Source organism: Schistocerca cancellata, chromosome 3 (genome assembly GCF_023864275.1).
Source record: "Schistocerca cancellata isolate TAMUIC-IGC-003103 chromosome 3, iqSchCanc2.1, whole genome shotgun sequence".
NCBI classification, from domain to species: domain Eukaryota; kingdom Metazoa; phylum Arthropoda; class Insecta; order Orthoptera; family Acrididae; genus Schistocerca; species Schistocerca cancellata.
The window spans coordinates 672,868,733-672,893,228 of record NC_064628.1 but is presented as its reverse complement, the minus strand read 5'-3'; the positions used below and the strand labels follow the sequence as shown (position 1 = coordinate 672,893,228).

Here is a 24,496-nt window from a genome sequence, read left to right as displayed (position 1 = left end):
AAAGACATGAGAATCATCAGATACAAGAGCCAAGTGTATATATGTGTCCAATTCAGTAGAGTTAAACATCATATATAATTGAGCAAGTTCATAGAGTAAATATTAATAAATATTAAATATAAATAAATATTAATAAATTGAATATCAATAAAGGCTAAATATTAATAAAGAATGTCAGTAAAGGTAAATATTAATAGATATTAAATAAATAAACAGAAATCAACTCCAATGAGCTCAGACTTACCTTTAGGAATAATGCTATGTCGGAATCCTTTATGACTTTGATGATTTGTCACCTTTACCCTCTGACATCTGTCACAAGATGCGATATAAGACTTCACTCTTCTAGAGATATTACTAAACTAAAAATTCTCCTGCAACTTCTGGGTGCACTTCATACTGCCACGATGTCCAAAACTTTCGTGTACAAACTTAATAAGTAAATCAATGTGTTGTTAGGCCAGCATAATTTCACTGATCAGAATCAGGTGCGAGTCTTTCATACAGAATCCCCACATGTACCTAGCAGTATTGTGCAACTTTCCCGTACCCATTTTTTCCAAGTAAGCTCTTTGCTAACTTAAGGTTTTCATCCTGATTTTGATGTCTCCTCAGCTCTTCACATATCTTAACTATTTCTTTTCCACCTTTTATACCATTGATGAACATGATTCCGATGTTCTTATCATTCTGTATTCCAACATTTTCCTGCACATTCCCTATTGGCAATCTAGATAGTGCATCTGCAACACAGTTCTGCTCACCCTTAATATATAAAATAGTATAATCAAACTGTTGCAAGAATAAGGCCCAATGTGTTATTCTGTTATGATAAAGTTTACATTTTTGCAAATTTGATAAAACTGCATGATCAGTAAAAACAATGACCTTGTGTCCAGTTAAATAACTTCTAAACTCTTTTGAATCCCCACACAATGGCAAGTAGTTCTTTTTCTGTTACAGTATATCTTTTCTCTTCTTTTAATAAACTATGGCTTGCAAATCTGATTGCACACTGCTTGACCTGTCCATCCCTCGTTTTGCTGGAATAAATAAGCATCTAAACCACAGACACTACCACCAGTCATAAGGCAAAATGGTAAAGAAAGATCAGGGCTATGTAGAATTTCACTGTTCCAAAGTTGTTTCTCAATCTCATCAAAAGCTAACCAGCAGTCAGCTGACCATTCCCATATTATTGTGTTTTTCTTGAAAAGTAATGTGAACTAGGTGCATTTAAAGTAGTCCTAATGTATTTGCGAAGAAATTGCATAGACCAAAAAATGACCTCCATTCCTTCTTATTACTAGGTTTAGGAAATTTAGCAGTAGCTTTAATATCACCTGGGTCAGGTAATATTCCTTCTTCGCAATTAGTGTGTCGTAAAAAGTTCAAAGTTCTTACACCAAACTTAACACTTATCTAACTTACGTGTCATACCTCCCTGCTTTAACTTATTAGCAGCCTCTTTGATTGTGTTGATATGCTCGTCCTAGGTATTGATTGTTATGAGTATGTCAACAACATAAATTACCAATTTTGAATGCATTTCACTTCTCAGCACGAGATCTAAGGCTTTAATAATCTCTGCTGCAGATACATTCAGACCAAAAGATACTACACAATACTGATAGCTTTTACCAGAGAATAAGAAAGCAATATATTTCCTAGATTCTGATTCTAGTGTTATATGGTGGAAACCTGAGGTAAAATCCAGGCTTTAAACACTTGACACCAGAAAATTTATTGCATAATTCTTCCATTGACTCAGGGTGATCAATTTCTCTTTCCAAAAATATATTTAGATGACAGGAATCAAGCACGAGCCTGGCCCCACCATCCTTCTTAGTTACAACAATCAAAGGATTGTCGTAGTGGCAAATACTCGTTTCAGTAAACCTGTACTTTTCCATCTCTCTCTCCACAATGTGTTTTTTTATGGATAGGAACTGACTATGGTTTTATAAAGAAAGGCTGGTGCCTTAACTTGCATGCATAGCTCTAAACTCTACTTGGTTTCTCACTAAATATGTCTTTATAGGGTCTCAACACTTCTTCCAGTTCTGACTTTTCATCTCCAGTAAGATTTTCTGCTTCTTTTACCTTTTCAGTAACAAGTTGATCAAAATCCCTGATCAAAATCCTATCCCTTGAGAAATAATTATTATCATCATCATCATCATCATCATCATCATCATCATCATCATCATCATCTATATAGCCTTTTTCTACCTCAATGTCAAAACCATATAATCTGTTAGCAGTTGTGTCTCCAGTTCTTAAGTGTAACATAGTATAACCAGAAAAATGTGTATTTGTATTGGAAAAATTTACTCTGAACTTTACCCAGTCAAATGTTACATTGTTTTTCAGTATCTAGTTTCATGCTTAGCAATCTGTCCTCATTCAGATCACTGACCACCAAGCATCCTTGCTCAAAAACTGCATTGTCAACATGAAATGTTATTAAAACTTGTTTGTTTATAACTTTACTAAACTTACCTGTAGCACCTTTAATCCCAACTCCCATTAAAGGAAATTCAGTGTACTCAGAATTCTGTTTAACTCTATCCCTGATCTTTTAAGAAATAATAGAAATTGCACTACCTGTGTAAATCAAACAATAACCATGCCAATCGCCAAACATGATTTTGATGTATGGACTACCACATAAATCGTGCTGTTCGTTAATATTAATTTTCCAAGCAAATCATCCTTGGTATTCTCAAAATATAAATCTTTCTGCAAATGGTTCTTATGATCGCTAGATAGCTGTATAGGGCAAAGTGTTGTGGTACTTGTGTGCTTATGCCATGAATAACTTCTAATGCTTGATTAGATTTACAAGTTGGACTTGAATAGATGTGCTCATTAGTGTTGCAAATAAAATCTGACTGAGAATGATCAATAAACTGACTACCTGAACTGAAATCTGACTCATCCTTACCAACATCTCTGAAATGTTCAGTAATCTTCTTATTCGCTTCAAAATGCTGTGTCCTGATGTCCTGGCATTCGCACAAAATATCACTAATGTTCATTGGAATAAGTTGACCTCCTGAACTTCATCACTGGTTTGGTTATGATAAATTACTTCAACGTAAACCATACCGTCCAGCTCTTGTAAATTAAGTGTATCAGCTACTGCTTCAACTACGAAATCATTAGTGCTGACACCACTCACATGAGTCTCACACACTTCCACCACTACTGACTCAGGATAGGCCTTCCCCTCCCCATCACAGTTAGCTACAAAAGTCTCCTGCTCAGGGTGCATTAAAATACCAATACCAAAGTAATTATTGTCAACATCTACGTGTTCCACACTACATTCAGAGTCAAATAATTTTACTAAAACACCTTCTTCAGATTCATAAGGAGTTACAGTACATTTCTTACCACCATACATCTGTTTAATTGCAACATCCCAAAACTTACTTTCAAAATTAGTTGCATTAACAGGATAATCACATACACACTCATAATCACACTCCTCTTGATCTGAATTTTTTATTGCCTAGTCATGAAAATTATTTACCTCCTCCACCTGTCAGTCACAAGGTGAAGATATTAACGGTTTTCATGATTCCAGATGCTGTGCTTTCTGTTATGACCATTAACCATTATCATTCCTATTATTATTATTACTATTATTATAAGTATTATGGTTCCTTTTGTTACCTGCTATTTTTCTGGTTGTGTTGAGATGACCCCCATTGCAGTTATTGTTTCTGTTGTTATGTGAGTTATTAACTCTGTCTGCTTCCTCAAAAGCTTTGTCAAATTTATGAACATGTTTAAAAAAATTCTCAAATGAATTATTGGGACCACAGACAAGGCCCCAATGATCTCTCACTGGTAGAAGAATAAGATCATCAAAAGGTTGCCCAGGTGAGCAAGCTTACATAACTGTTTCTCACATAATTCTTACATCGAGAGATGACCTGGTCTGTACCTCCTACCGTTCAAAAATTCTGTTTTGATGCCCATCTGTTTACTTTTGGACCAGAATTTATTCAAGAACATCTTTTCAAATTCATTAAATGTTATGTCTGGTATTACATTTTGATTAGCCTGTGACAGTGCTTCATCATCAAGGAAATGTTTGGCTAGTTTAATTTTTTCAGAATCAGGAAAGTTTGGAGGAAAAATACCTCTATATTGCCATTAAGTAGTCCACTGGATGTATTTTAAAATGCCCAGTAGCATTTATGAGATAAATTGTTACAAAATGGTGCAAAATTTCTGCCGATTTGCAGATATGACATTTATTTCAATATCACATCATCGGATGTTTACCTGTTGTAAATTTTCAGACGAAGTCTCACTTTTATTATTAACACACAGTATGACTATGAATTTGATCATTATTTAGTTTTAGTTTCTGTTCGATGGACTCACTTTCCTGCTCTATATATTCATGCATAATTTTGAATTCAGAGTTCCTTCTAACTAACTCAGTGTGAACACATCTTCAGCATTCTCCACAACCAACCATACATGATTAACCTTATCATTTACTTATTGAATTTGAAGGACAGTCGACTTTCATAATTGATTAATTTTTAAAAGGAAGGTTGCTACTTGTTCCTGCATAGCCTGAATTTTCCTTTCCATTGTCTTAACAGTGTCATTTAGATTAACAACACCCTTTTTTTAGGTCATTGTTTAGACTTGTAAGTTGATTCTTTAAATCATTATTCAGACTTGTAAGCTTTATGATCCAAGAGTTGAGATAATCTTTCAAATAAACCTGAGTTTCTTCATTTGGAGAAGATCCTAAGAAAGGTGATGTCTCGGATGACTATTTCAGGTTCGGTGTCGACGATTAAGGACTTTGAGTATATGAAACCTCTCCAGTTGTATCAAGATTTCCTGTGCTTGCGATATTTGAAGATAATATTGGGTACAAAATACGAAAATAAATCTACCTAACCAGATTGTCGTCATACGCAAATCCACAATTATCCTTCTTATCAACAGTCACACGACAAAAGAAATTTGGGAAAATGATATGCTAAGGAATAATAATTCAAAAATTTAAAAAAGTACTTGTCTCAAATGGTCCAACGATGAATTGTCACACCGCCTGTTCTGTCTCATCCCAACTGTTGTCCGATAATCGATTCTCACATGTTGCAATTAGCCTCTGAAATGTAGTGCAAAAATTAGTACACTGACTTACACATATCCCAGCTCAGTGACTTACTTGGCTTGACTTAGTTCCTGTCGTTCCCTGTGGGACATAAGGCCGTGATGAAATTCCTCCACCTGGTACGATTTCTAGCAAGTCTCTTCATTTCACTCCAGGTTTTCCCATCCCCTGCAGCTTCTCTCTTGGTTGTCCTTTTCCAGGTCTGTTTGGGATGACCAAGCTTTCTAATTCCTTTAGGGTTCCAGTCCAACGCCACCCTTTCAACAGCTCCATCTGGTTTCCTCAATGTATGATCAATCCAGTTCCATTTTCTTTCCTTGATTTGTATATTGATTGGTTGCTGATTTGTCTCCCTCCAGAGATCTTCATTTGTCAATATATCTGGCCATCTCACATTTAAAGTACGCTGCAGACAACGGTTGATAAACTAGGAGCTGGTTTTTGGTGTCGTTAGTCACAACAGAACTGCCTTCACATTGCAATTGAAAGCCGGAGTTTGGTCTTCTTTGAGATGTTCCTACTTCTCTGAACAGGGTACAGTTGTACAAACACACCATTTTCTTTGCCGATGCGACTCTTCATGTCCTCCTCAGTGCCTGCTGTGGTTGTGGCTATACTTCCAGGATAGAGGAAAGATTGGGCATGTTCTATGTCCTCTCCATTAATGGCCAGCCTATTCCTGATGGTCAAATTTATCCACATTTCTTTGGTTTTGCAAACATTTATTTTGAGGCCTGCAACTTCTGCCTCTCTCTGTAACCTGGCCAGTTTCTCCTCAGTGTCGTCATATCATTGTGCCATTAAGCATATGTCATCTGCAAAATCTATATCTTTGAACCTATCACACACACCCCATTGCACACCTCTCTTCCATCCCCCAATCACTCTCTTCATCACATGGTCCAACGCCAGAAGAAATAGTGTTGACGAAGGGATACACCCTTGTCGTACTCCCAAATTAACTTGGAAAGGCTCTGTTAGTTCTCTATTAAGTGATACTTGGCATTCATAGCCTTTATACATTTCTGTGATGATGTTAATACTTTGTTTGAATGCCATATTTTGCAAGTGTATCCCACATGACTTCGATTTACACAGTTGAAAGCCTTTTCAAAGTCAATGAAGTTAAGGTAGAGGGTGTGTTGCCACTCCGCACTTTGTTCCCGAATAATTCAGAGAGTATTAATAAGGTCCACACAGCTTCAATGTTTTCTAGAACCAACCTGCTCTCTCCTCAGTTGTGTGTTCACAGAATCCTGAATGCAGTTTAAAATGATCCTTACTTAGTACTGACCATAGGGCAATGCCCTGCCAGATACCATATTAAAATGCCTCCATTAATAGTGAAGGAGGGAAGCACTTTAATTACCACTGATGCTGAGTGAGAAAATATACAGTATCTCAAGTTCTGACTTTAGTTGGAAAGTGGTGTAACTTAATAATTTGGGCTTCCACCATTCACAAGTAAGAAAACAAGTGAAACCAGAAAATTTCAATCATGGAGAATAAAATTTCACATGATAACTTACGTGCTCCATATGATGAGATACTGAATCTTGTTGCTTTAGAAAGTCCTCAATCATTACATCGCTATAATACTAGTTTGAAATAAAACACAGAGTCTAATACTTTTCTTGTTATATATTGTAACTGATTACCAAGTACGTAGGTAGAACGTACATTGGCTGTCTGACAGCCTCCGAAAGATGTTCTCACAGACAGCTGCATTACTGACAGACCTTGTGGCTCATGTGCCACTTACTTTTATATAAAACAAAACAATTGAATGCATCATTGAATTTGAGATGTGCAAAATAACAATTAAAAGTCATAATTTTGGTTACATGTATCACAAAATGGGCCACATTATGCCCTATGAGCCCTGATATATACTTAGGAAAAGTTTACGTAGTTCTGCACGTAATTTCAAAGAATATGAAGTACAATAATACAAATTATATTTTAGTTTTGCAACCCAGTTACTTTGAATAAAATATTAGTAACAGTATTTCGGTTTGCTCTCAAGTAGAACTATCATTTTAGGTGATTGTAATGAACAAACATCATAGCTTTTTAGAAATAGGGGAGAGGTGAATTTTCAAGAATATGTAGTGCAACATGACTGCACCGTTCATAACACAGAATTTCAAAGTTGGTTTATTAACAAACGGTATATTCCCCTTAGTTGCTGATATAAATCAAGTAGTATATTAATATGAAATTTAATCTGAGATAATGAACTCATTTGTACTAACTTTTTAAAGGGCAGCTTGCTACTTGGACTGGGTATAGACATAACAATATGAAGTTCAGAAAGTTAAAAATTCGAGCTGAAATGGCCTCTTCAGAAGATGTTGACGTGAGGAAGGAATTTCACATTGGGATGGGAAATTAGTCCCATTTCACAATCCTCTATTTCAATAAGTTAGGTACCTGCTTGCATCTTTATCAGTATTGCCCAACAGTGGAAAATGTTTTCACATTAGAAAGAACAGATCAATGCATTATTGTCTGGGTGGTGATTTTTCCATTTTTGTGATTATGGTTTATTGCAAAATAGTCATTACACTAAAAATGTACATGGATATGGCTTATGTGTAGTGAGATGGTGTAGCAATTATCACACTGGACTCACATTTGTGAGGGGCACAGTTCAAGTCTGCTCATTCTGATGTACGTTTCATTTAGTTTCCTTTACCCATTTAGGCGAATGTCAAGATTATTCCTTTGAAGGGGTAAGGGAGAGGGGGTGGGGGGAAGAATGGCCAGTTTCATTTTTCAATTTATCCCTGTGCTTTTCATTTAGATTCATGTGGAGCTGCAGTAAGGGGATGGCGAAAATGACTGTAGTAACCTACCAGTTAATAGGTGATATGGCAAAATACTCAATAGCAAGAAGCCTTTGAGCATCTGTGCTTCACCAAGATGTACAGCATTTTGCTTGTGTGGACCACAGACTTTCCTAGTTTGCTGTAGTGTCACTTCTCAAAACTTCAACTGCTCCAATTCCAACCAATGTGCATAGGCCATTGATCATTACTAATGCCTAGGAGATGAAAGAACTTTACTTTCCTGATAAAGAATTTGTACTAATTTAAACAACTACTGTAGTTACAGAGTATGTGCTACGGAGCAAAACACACACACACACACACACACACACACACACACACACACACACTCACAGAGAGAGAGAGAGAGAGAGAGAGAGAGAGAGAGAGAGACAGACAGAAGTTTTTTGGGGTAAAATAATATCTTAAGCACTCACTTCATAGATTACACATGTGATTCAAATACATACTGAATCCAGTGAATACTGCAGCAGATCAGTCTGTATGTAGTTTATGTAGTTTTCCTCGAACTTCCCAACTTTTAGTTGAATATTAACTGATTTTACCATTCCGCTTCATGTAAACACTATCTAGACAGCAACAAATGTAAAAATGTACATTTGTGGTTATGCTGGCATATTAAGCACATTCTCATCTCATAAGTGCAAGGCAAATCCGATATCAAATATGCACCATCCTAAAAATCACTGCAGAAACTGTGGTGAATAAACTCTGCAGAAAGTGTGGTTGGCCCATTTGAGAATCTGCAAACAAAGAAGAGTGATGTAAAAAGATATGTGCAAGAAAAAGGAGAATGAAAGAAAGACAAGAAACTAGCAAGCTATGCTTTTACTTCCATTTACTTTGTTATAATTAATCTTCAGTGTCATCATTTATATCTATTTATATTGTACCAATTTTTGTTCCCGTGCAGGAGTAATTACTTCTTTCTGCCTGGATTCAAAACAAAGTTGGCTTACACTGGGTACAACAAGTGGATTTCATATCTGTTGGGACCTTCGATTCCAACTGCCTATTACATCAATACTGCATCCTACAGGTTTGTTTCGGTGACTGCTATGTAATAAATAAAAAGAAAAATTTTTGTTTATACATTTTCACCATTTATATTGTAGTAAAAAGTACTGTTGTGTTTGAAGAAATAGTAAGTTCATTCTGCTGTGTATGATTTGGAACTACTAGTGGATTTACTTTATATTTTGGGAAAACATAATTTTCACTAACAGCTTTTAAATAAGAAAATTACTTTATTAAACACTGTTTCGTGATCTTCCTATTTGAATCAGTGAATTTCAGTTCTCATTGTTTATTTGTTATTTTCATTGAAAGGTTACAAATAACGCACAGTTATGAACATTTTTTGAGCAGGGGCACGTGTGCGCAGGCTAGTCAGACATCCTGTGGAACACTCGTGGGTGATGTCAGCTGTGCAAGGCAACAATGAGATATCTTTCTGGAATCTGGAGACCCAGTTTCGTCAGGCTGTGTTGTGGGCTAGCAGTGCCCCACCACTGTCACACACACAGGTTTGTGTTGATAGTTCTTGGAAAAGTGATTGGTCTTGTGTATTATGTACAGTGAGCATCATATAAAACTTGAAGGAAAGAATATAATAGAGGGAAACATCCCATGTGGGAAAATATATATTTTCCCACTTGAAGGAAAGAGGATGATATGCTTATTAATATTAATATGAAGATGTATCATATTGTTTTATGTGTTTTCTCTGGTAGCTGACTACACTGCTACATCTCTAAGTTGAGGAGTATGAAAGGGAAGCAGTGGTTTGGAAGGGAGTGAGACAGGGTTGTAGCCTATCCCTGATGTTGTTCAATCTGTATATTGAGCAAGCAGTAAAGGAAACAAAAGGAAAATTCAGAGTAGGAATTAAAATCCATGTAGAAGAAATAAAAATTTTGTGGTTCGCCGATGACACTGTAATTCTGTCAGAGACAGCAAAGGATCTGTAAGAGCAGTTGAATGGAATGGACAGTGTCTTGAAAGGAGTATATAAGATGAACATCAACAAAAGCAAAACGAGGATAATGGAATGTAGTTGAATTAAGTCGGGTAATGCTGAGGGAATTAGATTAGGAAATGAGACACTTAAAGTAGTAGATGAGTTTTGCTATTTGGGGAGCAAAATAACTGATGATGGTTGAAGTAGAGAGGATATAAAATAATATAAAATGTAATATAAAATGTAGACAAGGATAGCGTTTCTGAAGAAGAGAAATTTGTTAACATTTGAGTATAGATTTAAGTGTCAGGAAGTCATTTCTGAAAGTATTTGTATGGAGTGTAGCCATGTATGGAAGTGAAACATGGACAATAAATAGTTTGGACAAGAAGAGAATAGAAGCTTCCGAAATGTGGTGCTGCAGAAGAATGCTGAAAATTAGATGGATAGATCACATAACTAATGAGGAGGTATTGAATAGAATTGGGGAGAAGAGAAATTTGTGGCTCAACTTGACTAGAACAAGGGATTGGTTGGTAGGACGAGTTACACTAAGCAAATTCAGAAGGATGTAGGTTGCAGTAGATACTGGGAGATGATCAAGCTTGCACAGGATAGAGTAGCATGGAGAGCTGCATCAAACCAGTCTATGGACTACAGACCACAACAACAACAACAACAACAACAACAACATATCTAAGTACTGAACAGCAACATTTCTTGTAGGCCCTATGTGCTGGACTTGTAAGTTTTAAGTACCATGAGGGACTAATCAAAAGTTCACTAATTATTTGATATATGAACCTCTCCTAACTTCTGCTTATTGCACTGTATGCTGTCACACTCTCATGCGCCTATACAAACCCAAGACCCCTGGGAAGTGTAGACCCCATCCATGCCATGTTGGCTAGAGAGCAACCTGATATCAGTTAAAGCAGTTTGGGCAAATGAATGACCCAGAATTATCTCTGGGATGGGTTGATAACTACTACATTTATATCTTTTGGCTGTACTAACTGAATTAACATGTTTTACAAGTGGTCAAATTTGTCAGACACATTTTAAAATTAAATAATAATTTTATGAATGTGAGCAGTTACAGTAGTCAAGACAAAATACATAAATAAAATTAAAATGTAGTCATTTATTCTTTCATAGAAAAAAAAACCATGAATGGTGGCCTCACAATATTTCAAATAATAGATACTTGTGGAACACTATCTAAAAACATCAAATATTGTAAATTGGTTGAAGCTTGCATGTTTGTGAACAAGTGCTAACAGATCCTTGAAAACTACTATTGTCTGATTGGTGCAGAAATGTGAAGGAGTCATTCACTTGCAAAAAGTTAAAGTATATGATTTGAAGGCCAGTGCTCAGACACCAATTTCATGAAGCAATATGACATAATCCCCAAACCTGAAAAAAACTGCCTTTGAATATTACAATATTTCTGAGTATTGTTAAGTATTAAAGAAATGTCTGTTAGTAATGAATTTTTCAGTAGTTTAGTGTGTAGCATAATCAGATTGTAAAAATGAAACTGCTGGTTCATATCTTGTTAATCGCACTTTTCTTTTGTACTTCTTTGAATTCCACATGTGTTAACAGCTGGCAGTGTTTATTAACAAATATGGACTCATAAACTTTTAATGAAAATAACATTTCTTATTTTTAATTACTGTTCACATGGAAATATGAAAATTCATAACAAAGTAAATTTCATAGAAAAATCTGAAACATCAAATAGACAATCGGTTAATTACTTTTCATTTATAGAAACTGTACAGTATTATTGATGCATATAATTATTTTCATTTAACAAAAAAAGCATTTGCCACATCTGTATCAGATTTTAATTTGTTTTCAAATGATCAGTAATTAAATATAAGATGATGATATTTGTATTAAAAATTATGGTTCAACCTCATTCTTAATTAGCTTTTCTATTTGTGAATTAATATGAAATTCAAAAAAGTAAAAAAAAAAAAAATGCTATTGACTAGAACTGAACAAGAAACTTGTTGTTTACAGTGCAGTTATGCTATGTACTGAATAGCCAATAAATTCATTACTGATACACAATTGTTTGATAATCAACAACAATAAAAAATCTTCTAATCTTCAGCAACAATATTTTTGAGTTTGTTTGAGGACTGCACCATACTGCTTTAAGAAACTGATGTCTGAGCACTGTTCTTCAAATCCTATAACTATGAAGAAAATCGGAGATGACAGAGCAGTCTGTGTGGTTCCATTGTATGTTCCGAGCTGATGTCCAGAGGTTAACATCTGCCAAATGTTAGAGATCGAAAGCAGCATGGCCAAGTTGCTGATCAACAACTGTCATCTAAGTAATACATAAACACAAGATCCTTCCCTGTCAAGTGACAAACTGTGAAAGACCTCCAGCACCCCATTGCTTCCTCTTATATGCAAGCACAGCAAACACAGCTCTAGCTTTCAGTAAAATGACTCGCCAATTGAATTTACAGTAAATTAAGCTTGCAGTTAACTTGTTGAAAGGAGCATTGAGAGATGCACCCCTTCTCTTCTCGCTGGTCATTTTCCAATCTCACACTTAATCCTCACTCTGCTGTTCATCAATAATTAATAAAAATACATATTTTGCATACATATAATCAATTGTAAAGAATAAAAATATCTTAAAAAAAAATATATACATATATATATATGAATATAATAGAGGGAAACATTCCACGTGGGAAAAATGTATTTAAAAAGAAAGATGATGAGACTTACCGAACAAAAGCGCTGGCAGGTCGATAGACATACAAACAAACACAAACATACATACAAAATTCTAGCTTTCGCAACCAACGGTTGCCTCGTCAGGAAAGAGGGAAGGAGAAGGAAAGACAAAAGGATATGGGTTTTAAGGGAGAGGGTAAGGAGTCATTCCAATCCCGGGAGCGGAAAGACTTACCTTAGGGGGAAAAAAGGACAGGTATACACTCGCACACACACACATATCCATCCACACATACACAGACACAAGCAGACATTTGTAAAGGCCTTTTTTTTTAGGTGGTGGTGACTCTGGATGCTACAGCTGAAGACTTTGTTGTTTTTAGTCTGGTTTGAAGTTATGACACCATGACTCATCTCCAGCCACTACTCGTGCCAGGAACGCATTCTCTTCCCGAGCATAGCGTTGCAGATGAGCAAGACAGTGGGCCACTCAACATGCTACCTGGTGTGGTTGAAGACCGTGGGGCACCAATAGGACACACACTTTGCGCATGTGCAGTCATTCCTTCATGATGGTGTGAACACTTCTGACTCTCAATCCGACCACAGCGGCTATGGCTTTTACTGTCACTCGGCGGTCCTGGGTAATGAGTGCATCCACCAGTGGGACGATGTCATCTCTAATGCAGTGTGGTGCTCCAAACCATGCATCATCGGCTAACGACACCTGCCCAAGCGCTTGTGCCACACCTTGACCCTTGCAAGGGACATGCAGTGTTCACCATATATTTGTGACATTCATCGATGAATGTCCGTTCCTCCTACTCCTTCTGCTGTCAGAAAATGGACACCACCTCTTTGTTCTTCTGTTGACGCCTTCATGTCACTGTTTGCAATGCTACTGGGAGCGTTGGACGATTTATGCCTGCTGCTGCTAGCTCTGTATAGTCAGGTGACATGCATACGTGCCCTCTAGCGATAGGCTGTGAACTTCCATGCTCTGGTTGGAACCACAACTCGTTACACATACCATGATATTACCCTCCTGTCACCGGTTTGCACATTCCAGACTCAGGCTCTTTTTTTTTTGAACGCCCCTTATACAATCAAATGAGTGTGTCAGTGAATAAACAGTTGTGGTCTAGAGTGAGAGAAGACATTAGTGTTAAATCTTTCAAGAAGTGTGGCATAAGTAACTCTCTCAATGGCCATATGATATATGAAGAGGACTATGATGAAGCTGAAGAGGGAGAATGGGGGGGACGAGGAGGAGGAGGAGGAGGAGGAGGTGGACAACAAGAAAGTTCAGATAAGGATTTTCAGGGATTTTAAAGGGCAGCACGGTTGTATAAACTAAGAATTTTTTTCAGTCTTGCTTTGCAATTTAATAATAAAAATGGTAAAAATGCTGTTTTTAAAAAAAAATTGCTTAAAAATTAAGTTGCGTCTTATAGCCCATAGCGTCTTATAGTCCACAAAATACAGTATATGTGTGGATGATTTTGAATTCTGGCAAATTTGTGTAATTAGATGTAATTAATATCTGTTGTAATCTCTTAAAGTGCTCGATCTCCTGGTGAAGGATGATCATTGGTAACAACTACCACCTCCGCTGTCATCTGACACTGGTTTGTGACTGTGGCTATAACCACCTGCATTCTATTAATTTTTATAAGCTATTATGTGTGTCGTTAGCATTGATTTATGCAGACTGTTGTAACTTCTTTAGTTTTTGTGCACAAACATCTATCTAAGTGGCAATGGACCTGTTTAAGTGACACAGTCGAAACTACAACCAGTATTACAGTCTGAAGTGACAAATATGCTAGTTCACCATTCATGATAACACGGATGTCAACCTGTATGTATGGCACATTGGTTTATGGCTAGTGACTGAATATAAACTTATATTCTGTAATGTTCATTTTTTAGAACAGTGTACCACATAGAAAATGATAGTTTTCATTAGCAATAGCTTTTCATGCTGTAATAGGAACAAAACTTGGAAAAGTGCTTGTTGCGTTATTCATTAGGCAAAAATGCAACCAATAGTTAATGATCATTGTGCAGTCAGACTGTCATAAATAAAATAGATTTTTTATTCTGTAAAGCAGCTTGAAATGCCATGGTGATTTCGTGTCACAATGACAATGTGCCTAGAGCTTTACACTAATGTACTGGACTAATGGTGCCTGAAAAGCTTCAATCAACATACATAGGTCTGAATATTTTACAGTTTAATTACATAGTGTCCTCAATGTTCCCGCCCAAAAAAAAATCTGTTGGCCTGATAGTAAGAGTACACATTTGAAGAATATGTGCCTGAATGGCACTTGTGATCTGTGGACAAAGCCAGTGTTTTTGTGAGTGAACAATCAATAAACACAAAGGATGTAAGCCAGAATATCCAAGTATTGAGCAGGGTCGAATACTGAGTAGCAGCTTTTGATACAACCAGGCATGATGCAGGGTGTGACACTAAGCTGTGTTGCATGCCTAGATTCAGGTTGCTATTTGGTGAGACCAAGTGACATTGCGGTGGTACCGGTACCTCTGATGATGCCGACTCAGTCTTGCTGGAACGCCTTTGCGCTGTCATCGATAATGTTGGGTAATGGGGATATTAAATTCCTCTCCTCTTGAGAAGGGCCATGGATGGGGCAGAGGGAGTGGTCCAGTCTCCATAGATTCTAAAACTGTGCTCTCATCACTTGCCCATGTGCTGGTGGGGATACAGGGGCAGTGGTCATACTGTGACTTGGAAGGGATGAGAGTGGGGTGGGTAACCTGGCTGGAGGTATCTCGTGTGTGGTGCGTGAGGCAAAAGAGGAGGCAAAGATGGGGACACCAATTGCAATGGCAGTCAAAGACAGAGCTGGTAACGGTGGAGCAAATGAATGCTCCTGGCCACAGTGTTGTACTGCTGTTGGCCCACATGGGCAAGGATGATACCTTTGGTCTACCCCAGATGTTGACTGAACATGTGAGCCCAGACAAAGGCACCCTTCTTGTAGGCGGACTGGTAAGCAGAATGGGCACATTGTATGGGACACAGGAGGTCTAACAGGGTGTGGTGGCTCTAGTCTGGTAGAATTTCAGCTAGACTAATTCCACTGGTGGTGTGGACCAATACGTCACGAGGAAGCTGTACAAGACCTTCTGCATCTGAGTCTTGAAGTATGGACCATGCAGTCAGCCTGCACATTGGAGGTGGTGTGAAAAGGGGTGGTGGCCAGATGCTTGATGTTGTTGTGGCAACAGGAACCCTTGAACTGATCGTAAATTGGGGCCCAGTGTCTGATACCAGAGAACAAGATGCAACATCAATGGCGAAAATCCTCTCAAGGGTAGGGGTGGTGGCAAGGGAAGTAGTGGACAACATGCACACATCATATAGGAAATTGGAAAGGGTGTCCACAACTAACAGCCACACAGCTGCCTGAAACAGCCCAGCAAAATCGATGTCCACCCTCTCCCATGAGTGGTCGGGGTGGGGCCATGGGAAAAAATATTTGTGCTGGGGATCCTGATCGAGGGAGCAGGCAGGCCTGGAGTGGCATCATTTGCAGTGTTGATGTAGATGCTGGAGCAGTAGACTTGCCACTGAGCTAGTGCCTCCATGCATTTCATCCCCCAGTGTGATATGTGAAAGAGCTGAAGAATGCCGGGCCCAGAGGGTGTGGAATGAAGACCCAGCAGTCAGAGCCTTCCATGGCCAATGTCAAGACACCCTGCAAGGCACCGAGCCAGTAGCACAGCACAAAATTACAAAAAACAGTGTTGGCCTTTCAGGAAACGTGCTTTGTACACCCCTTCTGGACTGTTGTTGAAGCCTTGCAAAGTTTGAGTTGTGGGAAGACATCACAGCTACCTCACATGCCGCCAGTGGGAATTCATCCAAAGTTGTTAGTAGCTGTTGAATCCGTGCAAAACAAACAGTCTCCTAGTGCTCAAATTCTGCATCAGGCCAAGAGGGAGGTGGGACAGGGCGTCTGCCATGGTCTGTTAGGCAATGGGCCAAAAATTGATGTCGTAATGATACATGCTTAAAAACAGAGCCCAGCATTACAGATGCTGCACCATCTTATCTGGAAGATTAGACCACTGCCAAAACAAGGAAATTCAAAGGCTTGTTGATCAGTCAGTAGGTGAAATTTGCTGTCATACAAATACACATGAAACTTTTTGACACCATAGAAAATTGCTGATGCCTCTTTCCCAATTTGGAAGTAGTTAGCTGTGCAAAATTTAACATTTTGGAGGTGGAGGCAGTTGACACTCTGAACCATCTGACAACTTGTGAGATAAAACTGCCACAGTGCCATACTGGGGTCATGTCTCTCCCCAGTGTTAATGGCAGACACGGCATATATTGGATCACATACCATCAGACCATCCATAAGGCATTGAAAATCCTGCTGACAGGAAGCTGACCACACAGATTTGACACCTTTCTTGTGCAACTGATTTAATGGGTGCACAATCCGCTCAACTTGGTGATTGAACTTTGGATAGTACACGATTTTGCCCAGAAACTCCTGCAACTGTTTAAAGTTAGTGGGCGCTGGCATGTTGATAATCACATCATCGTGGTTGTGCATGGGTGGGATACATTTGTGACTATGAGTGTGCCCCAGGTGTTTGACACTGGCAGCAAAGAAACTGCACTTCTCCAACCGACAGTGTAAACCATTTTGCTGCAGCCATTTAAAGAGGGGTTCAAAATTCTAGTAGTGCTCTGCATGAGTCAGGCCAATGACAATAATATCATTCAGATAATTAACACAGTATGGAATTCCTTGAATCAGCTGTTCTAAATACTTTTGTAAAATAGTGGGTGCACTCACAAACCCAGGTAGTGAGCAGTTGTACACAAACAAGCTAAACGGCATATTTAAACTAGCAACTGACATGTAGTCTCATCAAGCAGGAGCTGGAAGTAAGCATACTGTAAAATGGTTTTGCAAAATATTGGCCCCTAAGATAGCTTAGACAACAACTCTTCTAGGTGAGGCAGTGTTAGTGATCAGTGTTCGACAGTGTGTTAACAGTGGACTTAAAATTACCATAAATACATAATGAACCATTGGGTGCTTAATGACCACCACAGGAATTGCCCTTGACTGGTGGAAACTGAGGAAATAATGCCTTGGTCCTGAACCTGTGTAATTTACACCTGAAGAGCCTCATGAACCACACATTGAAGCAGTTGAGTACTACAAAACTTAGGCACTACCAAAGCCTGCAGAGGAATCTGAGATGTAAAGTTACATGCACACCTGAGTGTTCCCCCCCCCCCCCCCCCCCTCCCCCCCCAAATATATCCTTATACATCGTGCACAGTGCATCACGATCAGAAAAAGGCACCATGATTGACACTAAATTAACTTGGTCCGGTACTGTGAACCCAAAAGTAGTAAAGGTGTGTACACCAAAAATGTTAGTAACAGTCAGGGAGTGCACCACTAAAAAGGTTAGTACTTGTTCATCATTTTTGTACTTATCTGCCAGTTACAATTTTCTGAGAAGAGGAGTGGCCCTGGGGTAACATGTGCCCTTGTTGATTAAGGAATTCCATGGCCTGGCCAAGTAATATCAAATTCAAGGTAAGCTTTGATGCCAGATGGGGAAACTGCTAATGGTGAAGTCATGACGGAGTGAATGGTCATGTTGCCGTCCTGATGCAGCAGCGTATGTGTCCAACGAGCTGCCTATTGACACATGACAGCCAGGTCACCACTCTTACCACAAGCTCAGCACCCTGCAGCATGGTGCAGGCATCAGCATCTGGTGTGCCTGCTGCCATACTCAGGACAAGACTGTAACATCTGTGATGTGTTTGACTGATGATGCGATTCTCGAGGGGGAGTGTTTCTGACCTGCCTGGTTAACATTACAAAGGAGGTCACCCAACTCTAGGGGCAGGACCAGAATCAGCAACATACTTACTAGTGTTCCAGATGCCTGGCAACTGTGATGAGACTTAGAATCAGAGGATGAATCATCAAATGACCTCCACTTACAACCTGAGAAATGTGAATTTCATTTGGAAAAGCATGATGAATTGCCAAAGCAACATCAGAAGACTTAGCAATTTTAAGCATTTCACCAAAACTAGAATTTGATTTGGCCAAAGCTTTAGCAGTGACCTCTCTGCTAGGAACAAGACACCAATCTCATCCCAAATCAACAATTCCACTTACTGAAACGTAACAGTTCTGGCACGTAAAACTGCACTTGCCTGCAAGAGCCCACAAGTCAGCTGCCCAAGCAGAGTATGATTGTCCATGTTTATGACACTGATTAAACTGAATTCCAGAAGCAGCAAGGTATGTCTGCTGACTGTAGTTTTGGTTAACATAGCACAGAAAGTACTGAAAGACAAGTCATTATGTTCTGAGAGTGGCTGTAGTTTCTGCACCACTTAATATAAATGACTACCAGAAGACAATAGTAAATCGCATTTCCACCCAGTAGAAATATCATGCAGATGACAATGCAAGTAAAAATGTTGGAAGTAGACATCTCAGGATGTCGTTGGTAGCACAGCAGTGCCCTCCAACTGCTGTGGTGGTTGTTGCTGCTGCTGAGACGCAAGATGCAGAAGAGCAGACTGCTGTTCCTGCTGAGCCCCAAAATATTACTGTTGCTGCCACAGTTCCATAAACTTGGGGTCCATAATGCAGGAACCAAAGGCAAACACAACACCGTAATCACTATGAACAAAACCAGCATTGACATGAGTGGATCAATGAACAAACATCAAGAATGTAAGCCAGAATGTCCAAGCCCAGAGCAGAGTTCAATACTGAATAGCAACTAGGCGTGATACAAATGAGCGCAAGCAGTCTACAGTACCAGACTGTGGTCATTCGCCAAGATCATGCTGGCATCTGACTGTCTGGGTGTACTGCTTCTGCTCTGTTATCACTAACATCCACTGGTGGATATATTAAAAAGTTTTTCAAAGTTCCATTCAGGTTTTTTTTGCAATCAAATGACTAGATTAGTCAAGGACTGTACTGTCCCAAGAGATGGTTCCACTGAGGATGAAAGGGAGACCTCTGGCATGTACAAGTAACCAGTGCCAGCTCGTCCTGCAGAAGAGAGAGAAATAAAGGACCACCATTCATGTTGCACATTAGGACACATCAGATGTTCAGCTTACTCTAGCATATTCTCTATATTTTACATTTAAATAGTTTCTGACAATTTGTGTGTGTGTGTGTGTGTGTGTGTGTGTGTGTGTGAGTGATTCAAAGCTTTTACTGTTTCTTTTTTATTTTAATAAAAACAGGTTCACCAGAACAGTGTTTGTGCAATGTATGCTGGATGTGTAGACCGATCACCATTTGTAATTACTGGAGGAACAGATATGAGAGTCAGATTCTGGGACTTAGAGTCCCCTAATGAGTCATATCTTGCTATACCAGCTGCTAATGATTCTGTAACACCATCTACAGTCTGTTATAAGTAAGTACAAGATTTTTTTGTATGTAGACATTATAACATTCCAAATACAGTGTATGTTCACAGCTTCCACAGCAATCTCACTGTCAAACTGCTGCACAGTGCTGTCCTCGTTTGGCAGCAAATATTTACTTGGCTAAGGTGTATGTAGATGTACTGTTGTTATTGTAGTAGTAGTTCTTGTTGTTCATTGTATTATCTAATTAAAGTTCATTTCTGTGTCAATGATACATTTTTGTGTAACAATTTACAGGAATAATAACTGTGATGCACGAGGTAGATTGTAATGCTGTTTTTAATCCATTAAAGTTGCGAAAAAAAGGCAAAATGTGAAACTTGGTTCTGGGACATAATATGCTCTTCTCCAATAATAAGAGAACTGCATAGTTTAACACCCTAATGACAGTGCTTCATATCTTCACATAAGAAAATGGAACAAAGTTTGTTATGTAACCCAGGAGATGAGTGTACAGCCTGATTTACCACAATAACACATGAGTTTTGGAACATTATCTTAATATAGTGTAGTATCTTAGTGGAGCAGAGTTGAAATACATGTAACATTGTTCATTAAACTTACATCTATATATGATCATGCAAACTGAGAGTATTGTGACATAATCGGATTTGTTCTTCTGACAAGGGAACCTCCCCATCGAAGCCCCCTCCGATTTAGTTATAAGTTGGCACAGTGGATAGGCCTTGAAAAACTGAACACAGATCAATTGAGAAAACAGGAAGAAGTTGTGTGGAACTATGAAAAAATAAGCAAAATATACAAACTGAGTAGTCCATGGGCAACATAGGCCACATCAAGGATAATGGGAGCTCAGGAATGCCGTGGTCCCGTGGTTAGCGCGAGCAGCTGCGGAACGAGAGGTCCTTGGTTCAAGTCTTGCCTCCAGTGAAAATTTTAAATTTTTATTTTCAGACAATTATCAGAGTTCAGGCACTCACACATAATCAACTTCGCTCTCCAAAATTCCAGGACATGTTCAGATTTGCTTGGACATATGCAGGATTTGACGGTCTACACACGGAAAAATTTGAAAACGTTAAAAACATATGTTTTGACAGAGCACAGAGAAAACTGTGCAACTGTGAAACTGTTGCATTCATTTGTTGCAGTTTATGTGACACACTCTTATGTTTTCATCACTTTTTTGGGAGTGATTATCACATCCAGAAGAAAACCTAAATCGGGCAAGGTAGAAGAATCTTTTTACCCATTCGCCAAGTGTGCAAGTTAGGTGGGTCGACAACATATTCCTGTCATGTGACGTACATCCCATCACCAGTGTCGTATAGAATATATCAGACGTGTTTTCCTGGACCAAATGTTTCCATTTCCCATTGGAGAGGCACGTCCTTGCGTCTGCTAATCGCACAGTTTTGCTGTGCGGTTGCAAAACACAGACACTAAACTTATTACAGTGAACAGAGATGTCAACAAATGAACGGACAGATCATAACTTTGCAAAAATAAAGTAATGAAAGTTTTCGCTCGAGGGAAGACTTGAACCAAGGACCTCTCGCTCCGCAGCTGCTCACGCTAACCACCGGACCACGGCGCTCCTGTGCTCACATCATCATTGATGTGGCCTATGTTGCCCATGGACTACTCTGTTTGTATATTTTGTTTATTTTTTCACAGTTCCACACAACTTCTTCCTGTTTTCTCGATTGATCTGTGTTCAGTTTTTCAAGGCCTATCCACTGTTCCAAATTATAACTAAATCTGAGGGGGGTACGTTGGGGAGGTTCCCTTGTGAGTGTCATATTGACTGATAGTTAGCGTGAATAAAAATCCTTCAAGCAAAAGAGGAATATATTCTGTTGGTTAGCAGAAAAAAAAATTATACTTTGTGTGTGTGTGTGTGTGTGTGTGTGTGTGTGTGTGTGTGTGAGCACTGATTATGGAGTACGTGTTTTCTGATTTTCTAACCAGTCCTCTCTTCTCACAAACTTTTCACTTGCTCACTTATTCCCTTCGTCCATTCTATTAATAATGTTACTGTGGCTCCACTTGATAGAATGTGTCCAGGTTTGTAGCTGAATTGACAATCCCATTTTGGAGGCAGTAATTTTACAACTGAACTAATGATTTTCTTCAGGTGCCTCAAGCAGTGGTCTTATGTTTGCCTTCTAGAGGGACTCCAAGCAGTCTAGTTGTAGTCAGGCGGCATAAATAAACACACTAAGCTGTAGCACTTGAATGGTAGTAGCTCAGTCATTGAAATTAGGTATACAAAATGAGTTTGTCTGCTCTACAAGAAAGCCAAACACATGCCATCAATCAACCAAGTCAAGGAAATATCATAAGTAACACAGGCCTACTTGTTGGAAACTTATCATGGAAAGTCATAGCAGTATAATTTCAGCACCAATCTCTTGTATATAATCTCTGGCGTGACCCTGATTACTGCGCTTTTCTGAATCTTGATCACACACTTTTCAACCACTTTTAATTCATTAATTATTGGTTTCTCGATCTCAGGCTTACTGCACTTAGAATATTTTTCACTAGATGTATTTGCCTTTTATTTATAGAGCATCTTCTGTGGTCATTCTGGAAATACAGATACATAATATGTCTCCAAATTTTGATATTCGTGGATTATAAACAGTATTTCTTTATAAAATTTGTGTGCAATTTAATCCTGGTGTTTTTGCCTCTTGTTTACACATTTTACAAGCTACTGCTTTTTCCTTCGGTGTTAGTGAAGGCTGAAGTCAGAGGAAACTTGAGTGCACTTTCACTTTAGGCAATTTTTCACATTTTCAGAACCTTCTTTTTTGTACACTTCATTGGTGTTTTTTCCACATCAACTACCTTTTGTAATACTTCATTAGATAAATAGTACTGTATTTTCATATGTTCCAGCCCAGTGTCTTTGTTCATTCATTTGTTTTCTTTGTATGTTGTCATCCTGCGAGTGAAATTTTTTCCCTTAATAATGTGTGATACATGTTAATTAGACTGAGAAGAGGGGCCAGAGAGAAACGTGTGGTGTGTGTGTGTGTGTGTGTGTGTGAGAGAGAGAGAGAGAGAGAGAGAGAGAGAGAGAGAGAGATACGTTCAGTGGAGATGTGAATTGAGGGAGTAAGTGAGAGAAGTGGTTCAAGACCTTCTTCCTTCTTTCTTTTTGTCTCTCAATCTTTCTTTTTGGAGGCAAAGGATGGCCATGCAAACAAACATATTACTTTTAATTCTTTTAATCAACTTGCCATCATCCATTTTCATTAACTGTTCATAGCATGTCAGTCTCTGTTCATGGATCGCATTTGTAATCTTGTGAATATTCACACATACACTAGTGTCCAAAATTAAAGCAACAAACCACTATTCCTCCGCCCTGTGTCTAATTCCTAACATAATCATACAAACTGTCAAAAGGTGTGTGTTCAGTCACTGTCTGCATGAAAGATAGCATTCCAGCCAACGATGATGTCAGGGCACCTGCCAAATGGGGTAGTGTTTGCCGGGTAGTTCTACATCCACTATTGCTGTGTACACAGTCACAGAAGGTGCATTATGGCACAGGGAAGATGCCTACCAGACTCTCTGCGTTGTAGGGCCAGAGGAAGAATGGAAGCAGAACAGTTGGAAACTAATGTGGCCCAGTGGTTTAATGTGAATTGTTCTATTGTTTCTCAAATGTGGCGACAGTTTATAGAGACCAAAACTATATACCGAAAACCAGGGCAGAACCGACCATGTGTGACATTAGAAAGAGGCTGTAAGGGCTCGATGGTACCACCTTAGTACTGCACGGCAACTGGCATCTGACCTCACAGCATCCACTGAACGTGTCGTATTGAGGCAAACTGTGCACAGAAGGCTTTGGCAGAGTGGCCTTTATTATCAGAGACTGCTGTATGTGCACCTCTGATGCGTCTTCACAGGAGAAAACTTCTAGAGTGGAGTCGCCAACACACTACCAGACAGTTGAACAGTGGGCCAACGTTCTTTTCACAGATGAATGCCGATTTAGTCTGGAGAGTGATTTGCCACAGATTTGCATCTGGAGGGAATGTGGAATACGATTTCAGGACCCAAACATTGTGGAAAGAGACCGATATCAAGAAGGATCTGTAATTCTGTGGGCGGTGAGTATGTTGACCACTTGAATACTTCGTCATGAAGTAGTACGGGTGAATTAGCAAGGTTTAACTGCTATCAGGTATCGTGACGAGATCTTGGAACATCATGTGCGGTTGTTGCGAGATGCTGTGGGCCCAGACTTCTTATTGATGGACAATAATGCTCGATCTCATAGAGCACTGGTGGTTTATGTTTTCTTGGAAATGGAAGATAATGCACACATGGTGTGGCCTGTTCACTCT

At 38.9% G+C, this 24,496-nt stretch overlaps 1 protein-coding gene across 1 annotated transcript in view; it reads left to right on the top strand.

The window, feature by feature from the left end:
* The window catches only part of LOC126175644 (phosphoinositide 3-kinase regulatory subunit 4), a 189,732-nt gene that overhangs the window by 161,660 nt on the left and 3,576 nt on the right, over positions 1–24,496 (top strand). The window contains exons 25-27 of the mRNA XM_049922534.1: positions 8,921–9,046; positions 9,376–9,533; positions 19,977–20,152. Coding sequence (XP_049778491.1) covers positions 8,921–9,046; positions 9,376–9,533; positions 19,977–20,152 — 460 coding nt within the window. The remainder of the gene's footprint in view (positions 1–8,920; positions 9,047–9,375; positions 9,534–19,976; positions 20,153–24,496) is intronic.